The 10,520-nt window shown below is 35.0% G+C and overlaps 2 protein-coding genes across 2 annotated transcripts; one reads left to right on the forward strand and one right to left on the reverse strand.

Moving 5' to 3' along the window:
- Positions 1-4,045: 4,045 nt before the first annotated feature.
- LOC126587246 (60S acidic ribosomal protein P1-like) lies at positions 4,046-4,818 on the forward strand. The gene has a single exon (XM_050252282.1). It carries the CDS (start codon positions 4,225-4,227, stop codon positions 4,558-4,560), a length of 336 nt encoding a protein of 111 aa, XP_050108239.1. The 5' UTR covers positions 4,046-4,224; the 3' UTR covers positions 4,561-4,818.
- A 3,403-nt stretch (positions 4,819-8,221) lies between these two features.
- On the reverse strand, positions 8,222-9,022 carry LOC126584429 (putative F-box protein At1g23770). Its single transcript, XM_050248815.1, has one exon. The coding sequence runs from the start codon at positions 9,020-9,022 to the stop codon at positions 8,222-8,224; it is 801 nt and encodes a 266-aa protein (XP_050104772.1).
- Positions 9,023-10,520: the final 1,498 nt, after the last annotated feature.

Below are 10,520 nucleotides of genomic sequence, written 5' to 3' on the forward strand. Positions count from 1 at the left end.
GGGTACACTCAATCTATCTATGATTACGATGATGGCGAAGACATTGTTTCTTTCTCTTTTGGGCCACTTTTCACTAATCTAAGATTGAGTGAAGGGTGCAGTTGGTATAGGCCATCATTATTTTAGTCTCTAACTAAGTATCTCACTTCACTTGTGGCCCAAAAATATAATACGGAAGAAGTCATGATATGTGACATCTAAACCATTTAATTTCCCAAAATTGTTGAAGTGTTGATTAACAAACATAAACCACACTTTATGTAATTGATGTTCTATTCAATAGATGATGTGAGAGTCCAAATCACCATTCATATAGTTATCGATGATTTGTTCTAATTTTTTTTAAATGTTGTTTCTTATTAACAAAAAGTGACATTCAAACTTAAAACGTATTACGAAATTAAATTGAGTCATACAATTAGACTGTCTTAGAGTTAGTTTATAAGCGGTTACCATCAAAGATATGTTTTAGTACTAATATTACAAATGATAACACCTTATAAGGAAGAGAACACAATTTCTTGTGCTCAGATGACCGTATAAGTATAGTGGACAACAAGAGTGAGATCATAAAAGAAGGAAGATGAAACCTTAATACGAAAAAATAATGTGTCTTGTATGTATGACCAGACAACTGTATAATATAATCACAATCTAAGAACTAAGACCTGATCTTATAAAAATAGGGGTGTGATTCCACACACCTCCATTTTACTTCTCTCACACATTTTTAATTTTCGACCGTCGGATTAGATGAATTGAAGAAGATCAAATGACATAAATTAACTAGGGTGTGGGAGAAGTAAAAAGGGGTGTGTGGATATCACACCCCTAAAATTAAACACATGCTTTGTGATGTATCCAAAGTTTTTAGAAAAAAGAGAAAGACAATTACTTAAATAACACTCTCACCAAAGTTAAAACATAAACACATACTAAATTTTGTTTTGATAATGCTAGAGAGACTAAATTTGTAGACTAAATTTTAGAAATTAAAGGACATGAAAGTTGTTGATTGGTTTATTACTTAAATGTTGATAAACGTGCTCATTCATATTAGTAACACATTATTTAGTTTATAAATTTAATCTCCTTAGCATTACGTTTTCGCTTTTAATGATTCTTCTAAAATAGAAGAGAAAATAAAAATTGTTTAAAGTGACACACACATGACCCTCGCATGGTTTATTCCAGTCACGTGTCCCGGTGCAAGACTCATGTGTGACTCTGCAAGGGAGTAGGATTATCTCCCCTCTTTTTTTTCTCTTCCCTTCCCTCCCCTCCTATTTGAACGGTCATGGTTAAGCCACGTCAACATCTTATATTAATTTTTTTTTATAGAAAGAGAAAGACATAATAGAGAATGTGAGAGGAGAGGATGGAAGGGGATAGAAAGAGGAGGGGATATAATCCTAGTCCCTTTGCAAGACTTTCTCTATGTGCCTAAGGATGGGCATGGTGCGGTTCCACCCCTAAACCAGAACCAGAACCTTAAAATATCAACGGTTTGGTTTGGTGCAATTTCGCTTAAATTTATTACTAGAACCGTACGGTTTGGTTGACATCGGTTCTGATTTGGTTCTTGCCGGTTTACGGTTTTGAATATTAAATTATTTGAATACCAAATTATCATGCATTCAAATACATCTTCTAAAACTGTTTATATAAAGTTACATACAACACATATCCTTTTTAATGCAAATGCCTTTGTCATTCACATACTTATTGAAATTGATCCACAAATTGATCCAATGAATTTGAAATCCACATAAGCAAAGCCGTATAAAACCTAAATACAAAACTTACAGCATATTCTAACAATAAAACAAAAGAATAAAACGGTTCGGCGACATGTGTGTGAGTGAGCCCTAATTGGAATGAGATTCATTGCTTTGCAACTTGGTGAAACTAATTTTTCAACCTATTATACCATGACATGTGTGTGTATATATATAATTTATTTATTTATTATTAATAAAACGGTTCGGTTTGGTTCCGGCCGGTTCCTGTTCATTCAAAACGGGAACCGAAACCAATTTGAACGGTCCGGTTTGGTTTTTGACTCAAAGTTGACTTTTCTGGTCAACACGGTTCTTTTTGGTTTTTTTTTCATACGATTCGATGCGGTTTTGCGGTTTGATGGTTTTTATGCCCACCCCTATGTGTGCCCTCATCCAAACCAATTCCAACATCCCATTTACCCCACACTACCGCTGGCGCGTAACCGTCATCCACCTTAGCTCGTAGATCACAATCTCTGCAGTCGTTTCTCAAGCGTTAACACCGCATCTCTGCAACCACACCAATCCCTCCGTATACCCTATCATCGAAACTGTCAATCAAAATGACTCCCACATAACTAACCATATCAACCGCTTACAAAAACTCATGTCCCTATCATGAATGCAGAGGTCGCAGACTTCTGGCTCCCAATGTTACAGGCCCGCTTTTCAAAATTTAAATTCTCACTCAAACCAAACGGCGCCGTCAAACTCGTCCGTTATCTCATCCCGCTATAAAACCCCAGACCTTAGTACCTAACTCTCTCAAACCCTTCGTCTTCTTCCCTGACCATTTCTCCTTCCTTACTCCCTCTGTCTCTACAGTAACTCTCTCTCCTCCACTGCTACGTATAAGTGGTTAAAAAAACCATGAAAGTTCTCTAATAAAAAATTATGTTAAAATTTTATTGAATGAAAAAGACTTAAATTTTAATTAAAAACTCTTAAATTTAAAAAAAAGGACAAAAAAACTTTAATTTTAATGAAAATACATAATTTTAATATTAAAAAAAAACTGATGCGCGGACCCACGTGCTGCTCACACAAACTGTTAATGAAACTTACTATACTATTTATGAAATTTAATGGTACTACACTGTTTATGAAATTTAACGGTACTATACTGTTTATGAAACTTAACGGTACAACATTGTTTATGAAACTTAACGATATTACACTGTTTATGAAACCTAACGGTAGATGCTTGTCCCAGATTTTCAAGTTCTTTCACCAGAGAGCAATAAAAAGATTAAAAACAAAAAAAACAAAAGCATGATAGAGATCAACGTCCACACCATTAAAGTCATGCATGGCTAATATCTCAATACCATTACTAGAAAAATAGGTGATGAGTCCAACGATGTTGCCCCACCCCTACCCCCAACCATCCCAAAGCACATCTGACCGACTCCTTCCCAACCATACTACTCCATATGTGGTTCTGAATCGAATGGACCCACTTCAATTTGAAATTTTAATTTTAGAGGAATAAAATATGCTTGGATTATGTTCAAGGGTTATGCAACTGAATGATTGGTTGGGTGCTCTTTGCACGCGCATTTAGTTAGATATTTTTGTTTTTTGTTTTTCTCTTGTCCTTATTATAAAATAAAGTTATATAATGGTTTTTGGTTAAAACTCAAAGTTTTGAAACTCTTTTAATTAGTTTTTCTCTAAAAGAATTGCTTATGACATCTTCTTTGGATGATTTTTATTCACACACATATTTGTAAAGAGGGTAGCTGGGGTACTAATTTGTTAGCTTCGTTTGTATATGCGATATGTGCTTATTGGTGGTCTATGAGTTTATTATTTGAGGCGTCTGCTCATTGTCAAGATTTGTCTTTTTGTCCTACTTATTGTTTTCACTGATTTATTTTGTTGCGTGGGTTTTGGCTTAGTCCACATAGTATCTTTTCTTCTCTTATTATGAATAAAGTTTGGTAGAGAGGGGACATACATGGGGTTTCTGGATGGAATGGTCCCTCCATTCAGAGCTTCGGAGAAAAGTCAATGCCTTGAACACAACTATTTAATCTCGTCTAAAAAATCCTCCTCTATAAAAGAAAAAGATAAATTTGACTGGTTGAAATGAAACAGCTTAAGTATCTTGGAACAACTTGTTCCATGACTAACAGATTCCACAGATAATGGGATATCCCTACAGACTAGGCAACAAATAACGAAGTCCCATAAGAAAAGGACAACAGTACTTATTCAGCAACATAAATAACGGCAACCCTTAACAATGCTTAACAATTAAAAAGACTATCAGATAAAGAAGGAAGAAAACAAGGATTAGGAATATCCCTAAAACTTCAAAGCTTTCATCTCCATCTATAAATACATGCATTTTGTCGTTCAATAGAGATTTAGCTTGACAAGCCTAGAAGAGACCCCTCAATCTCAGATATCTCTTGCCCCTAATTTCGGTAAAAAAACTATGTCGGCTTCAGAGCTTGCTTGCAGTTACGCCATTCTAATCCTCCATGACGAAGGCATCCCCGTCACTTCTGAGAAGATTGTAACATTGGCAAAAGCTGCCAATGTCCCTGTTGAGTCTTACTGGCCTGGCTTGTTCGCCAAGCTTGCTGAGAAGAGAGACATTGACGATCTTATCCTCAATGTTGGCGTTGGTGGCGGCGCTGCAGTAGCCGCTGCTGCCCCAGCTGTCGGTGCAGCTGCCGCCCCAGCTGCTGCTGCTCCTCCACCAGAGGAGAAGAAGGAAGAAGCCAAGGAAGAAAGTGATGACGAGGGACTTTTCAATTTGTTCGATTAGGAGCTCCATTCAAACATGACATATACATAGTCCATTTTAATTTGCTGGTTTTTTTTATTTAAATTTGCTGGTTTTTAGTACTTTGAGATTAGGTACCTTATCAATATTGTAGAAGGGCTTTGTTTATTTATTTTTGGCTTTGATTTGTAGACTCTGGGTTTAATGTTGAGCATCTAATTTTGAAGATCTTTTGTTTAGAGAAAGACTTGAATGAGTTCAAGTTGGAAAATCAATAATAATATTGAACTTAGAATTTAATATTAATATTAATATTATTTTATTACGTGAATGGAAATTAATTAGAGGGAATCATTTTTCTTCCAAACGGTATTAAATCGGGTACTTATAATCTCTTTGAATGAAAGGGTTGCATCTATTCTGCCTTCTCATAAAAAGGCATATTGGTTCATGCAAAGGCATGACAATGCCTATATAAAGGATATTAAGTCAGCTGTTCAAGGATGAATTCTAACCGTGGAATTTTAGTTCAATAGTTAAAGACAGAGTGCGTTCTCATACTTAGTAATTAAAGTATGTATTGAGAGAGTTCAAACACTATCTGGTTCGATCGCCGTATTTAGAGGATTGGAGTGCTTCTTTTGTAAAGTGATAGGTCACTGTATCTTAAGACACATTTGCCAATGCAAACTTTAAAGCACTAGTGAGAAGCAATCTTTGTCTTAAGGACATAGTATCAAATATTAGACTCGATCTCAAATTTCAAGTTTTTCTAGTCCACACTCATTAGTAATGTGTTTGCTAAAGGATTTGCAATTGACCATTTGGTATTTAATTGCATAAAATATTTCTTGTATTTTTTATGTGATAATTAAATATAGTAATCAGACATAGTTTTTTCAATATTCACTTCCACATGTGGCATCCTGATCCAATTATACATCGGGCAGATGGTTCCATCGAACGACATAAAGCTTGTCTAGTCACCAAGGGTTTTAATTAGACCGAAGGCATTGACTATTATGACACTTTTTCTCCCACTACTAAGATGATCTTCGTTCGTTGCCTTCTTGCTATTGCTGCCAGTTAAAAGTGGTCTCTTCAACAACTTGATGTCAACAATGTTTTTTCAATGGCAACTTAGATGGAGAAATTTAAATGTCCCTTCCTCTTAGTATTCGGAGATAGGAGGATAATCTTGTGGTTAGCCTCAACAAGTCACTTTACGGCTTAAAACAAGCTTCAAGGCAATGGCTCGGTAAATTCACCGAAGCCATTATTGCCATTGGCTTCACCCAATTTAAGGCCGATTATTCACTTTTCCCCTGTAGTTCTGGAAAGTCTTACACAGCCTTATTGATATATGTTGACAATATTGTAAATACAAGCAACGATGTTGGTGCAATAAACTCTCTCAAAGACTTCCTTCATACTCATTTTCGCACTAAAGATTTGAGAAATTTAAAATATTTCTTGGGGATTGAAGTTTCTCGTTCCAAAGGGGGCATCTATATTTCACAACGCAAATATGCACTTGAAATACTAAGAGATCAAGGTTTTTTTGGGAGCTAGACCAGTGGAGTTCCCAATGGAAGATGTCAAACTTTCAGATAAAGGCGAATTGCTCAAGGATCTTGCCCAATATTAACGTTTGGTGGGCCGGCTAGTTTATCTCACTATCACTCGTCCAGACATCACTTATTCCTTACATGTTCTTAGCCGTTTTATGCATGAACCACAACAACCTCACATGGATGCGGCTCTCCGGGTTGTCTGAAACCTCAAATCTACTCCTAGGCAAGGATTTTTTTTTGGGTCTGATAATAAATTAAATTTGGTTACTTATTGTGATTCAGATTGGCCTAGTTGCCCCCATGACTCGTCATTCAACCACAGGGCATTGTGCTTTTTTGTGTAATTCTCTCATCTCTTGGTGCACAAAGAGACAGAAGACCGTTTCTTTATACTTTGCCAAGCCGAGTATAAGGTGATGGAAGGTACTTGTTATGACGTCACTTGGCTGAGATTTTTATTGGAAGATTTATGGTTGTCTCATTTAGAAGCTTCACTTTTATTTTGTGATAATCAAAAGACTTTATATATAGTAGCGAATCTAGCTTTTCATGAGAAGACACGACATATTGAGATGGATTGCCACTTTATTTGAGACAAGATAATTGATGACACGACCACTATACTCGACATATAGCATCTTCGCAATAGCTAGCAGAAGTTTTTACAAAGCCGTTGGGCAAGGAGAAGTTCTCCGTTATGACACGCAAGTTGGGAATTCTTGACCTCCCCTCTCCAACTTGAGGCGGAGTGTTAGAAAATCAATGTTCTTAGTTAGGAGGTTTTAATGTGATTGATTGTAGGAAAAATTAGTATCCGGTCTCTAGTTACTAATGTTCATTGACTAAAACCTTATTAGTTTTCAGATTTTGATCCAAGTCTCTAGCATTAATATAATAATGAATTTACATATCAGTTACATAATTTTTTTTAATAAAAATTAATAATTTATTTATAATTTTAATACTCACACCTTTATTAAACTCCTAACTAATTTTCAATTCAAAACATTTTCAAAATAAAAAAAAATAGAATAAGTTTGTACCCATTAACTTTTTAAAAAAAATGTTTTTAATTTTTTAATCTTATATGTACCCATTCATGTAATTTTTTCAAAATTTTAATCTTAAAATGTATCATTCTTAAATATACCAATTTGTTATATTTAAAATGTACCCTTTTTTTTATATAAAATCTATTCAATTTTTAAACTTCTATGGGTACATTCTTTTTTCTTTGATTTGAGAATGTATCCATGTCAAGTTTAATCGAATAAATTTACTAATGTTATTAACCTAATATCTTTTTCTTTTTTTTTGTGATTTTGAAGAATGTACCCATGTTTTGGTACAATAATTTTTTGGTTAATTTTGATGAATGTACCCATGTATATATGTACACACACACACAATAGTATAATTTATTTTAATATTTTTAATCCCACAAATTATGGTTTTTATTTAAAATCTCATTAATATAAACAACTATAAATTTCAAATTTTAATTTAAAAAAATATGGTAACATACATAGAAATAAATTATCACATTAATTTCAGGGACTTCGATCAAAAATTGAAAACCAACAATGTTTTAGTCAAAGAATATTCATAGCTAGGAACCACATCCAAAGTTTTCCTTGATTGTATTTGATTTTGTATTTACGATTGCAATCCTTAGATTGCAGAATTACCTATTGTACAAGGAAACATGATGTATATATTCCTAATCCTAACAATCATGAGGCGTAGTTCCACCACCTTCTTCCCTCCACCTCCTGCTTTCATGGACTCCACAAACTCTCTTGGAGCTAACACTCAGGTTACACAAGTATCCGAGCCACAAAAATAGAACACCTCCTACTTGCTAAATAACAGTAGGAGTAGCGGTTCACCTGTGACTCCCACATGGTAAATAAATTGAGATGAAACTCTTAGAAAATTGTACAGTAATAAAAACAAACTTATCCATATAAAATACTTGTTAGCTACTCCAATTTGTCTTTAGATAAGAATGAAATTGTAGAACAAAGACAAAATTCTTCTGCTTTCTCCTTCACTAATGAAAATCTAACATTCATGAAATTAACACTTGAGTAAGTGTTGCACCTTCGTACGGTGTACGCAATATTATCTCAGCCTTCCACTCTCGAACGAAACTTGTGCTTCCAGAACTCTTGATCATCATTAACAACATTTCTCAGCTTCTTACAAACACCTGGCACTTTTAAAATGTCAACACCAGAAAGTGACTCGAAAATCTTCCTTTTTATCTCCGGCAGAAGGTCCATAAACACCGTTGGAGCCGGTAAACCCGCCATCGGGCAAAGCTCAATCAGAAAAGGCAGTACAATCTCATCCATGGAAATCTTCCACAATTCCAAAATTTCTTTTTCAGGGGACTGGTACTGATGCAAATCCCTATCTCCAAGATCCACATCCCTATTAGCCCAAAGAAATTCAATCGCGGGGCAAAACCTTTGCTCATCCAAACATAGGTGATGGATAGGTGAGTAAAGCCCTAATCGGTAACCGGACAAAGACGGATAGACATTGACAAAATTACCCCTACTCTGAATCATCAACTGAATTCCTCCTCCTCCTTCAATCACGTTATAATTTCCAGTAATGGTCCAACCTTTAGACTTTTCAATATTGGTCCAGTTTTGCAAAATCTGAGGGAGAGTGTAGTACACCCACATCGTCTGACTTTGATCCAGTGTTGACCATTTATCCAACAGATGAGGACGATCCTGATCATCGGTTTGCTTGCCTGAAATCGGATCGATTGGGACGAAACCAGACTCTAAGAGCACGGCATGGACTGCGATCACCAACCGCTCGTGATTACTTCGCTCATCTGCCAACTCCTCCGTCAGCGCCCTCCTCAAGAACATGATCTTCTTTGCCACCGACCCACCACCAATTTCTTCCATATTTTTATGTAGTAAAAAAGAATAAAACCACTAGGGTTCGACTTTGACCTAGTAAAGAACACTAGGGTTTTGCATTCAAACCGTGCACGAAAACGATCTCTCTGTTCTGAAGCAATTGAACCAGCCGTACTAGATCCCTTGTGTTTTGTTGTTGGAAATACTATATATCCTTCTTTAACTAGGGTTTTTTATTTTTTGTTTTTGTTTTTGTTTTGTTTTGTTTTGTTTTATTTTGGTGAGGAGGTGAACGATCCAAAACACCACTTTTCCCCGAAAACTGGTGAGAAGGCCTTTGTTAACTACGATTTTTTATTTTTTATTTTTGGTTATCTTATATTCTGTATGTATGAAGGGAGAAGACAAATTTGGTGAAACATTTATAATTCCAAAATTGCCCTCTCTCATTAAATTTTCAAATAAAATAGAAATTCACAAAAAAAAAAATTAAAAAAAAAACTAACTTTATTTAAAAAAAAAATTTATATATATATATATATATATATATATTACTTTGTTTTTCTGTTTTTTGCTTTTTCAAATAAAAAATAAAAATAGTCAATTGCCACACGTGTGCCAAGAGGCTAATTTCCCTCTTTGTTTTTCTGTTTTTTGCTTTTTCAAATAAAAAATCAAAAGAGTCAATTGCCACACGTGTGTGCCAAGAGGCTAATTTCCCTTTAAGTTAATTATAATACACTTATAAATGGGAACGCTTGCGAGATCTCAGGTTCGAATGGTCAGTTTGAAGACCTAATGATTATGATTGGGTTATTGTGTAGTCTAACTCAAATCCGCCCACCCGTTGAAGGAAATTACAATATAAAGCCCTCATGTTTGGATCACTTTTAGAAACAGACACAACATTTCAATTTTTCAGTATACCTGAAGTACTAAAACTTTAACAGTTCAAGTCATTGTTGCGTTGGACAAAAATAGGACCAATCCTAATGATCATGATTGAGCTTGAGCCAAGATTAAGAACCTTCGTATTGGTCTTGGCTCTTGGATCTATTTCTTTGCAGTGCCCCATTTGGGAGAGAGTACATTGTAAAAATGGTCCCTCAACTTTAATCAAATTGGAGCAATGGTCCCTCAACTAAAAATCCATTACCTTTGGTCCCTCAACTTATCAAAACGTGCAGCTATGGTCCCTCAACTAAAAATCCATTACTATTGGTCCCTGAACTTTAATTCAAGTGGAGAAATGGTCCTTTAACTTTAACCCAATTGTAGCAATGGTCCTTCCAATATAACTCGTTTTGACAAATTTTTTGACATAGTTGACAAAAAGAACCATAATTATACACTTTGATGAGTTAATGAACCCTAATTATATAAATGGTCATTCCAACATAGCTTATTTTGACAAAATTTTGACAAAATTGATGAAAAGGACTATAGCTACACATTTTGATAAATTGAGGGACTAATGGTAATGGATTTTTAGTTGAGGGACCATTACTCCAATTTGATTAAAGTTGAGGGACCATTTGTACAA

This window comes from Malus sylvestris, chromosome 10 (assembly GCF_916048215.2).
Source record: "Malus sylvestris chromosome 10, drMalSylv7.2, whole genome shotgun sequence".
NCBI lineage: Eukaryota > Viridiplantae > Streptophyta > Magnoliopsida > Rosales > Rosaceae > Malus > Malus sylvestris.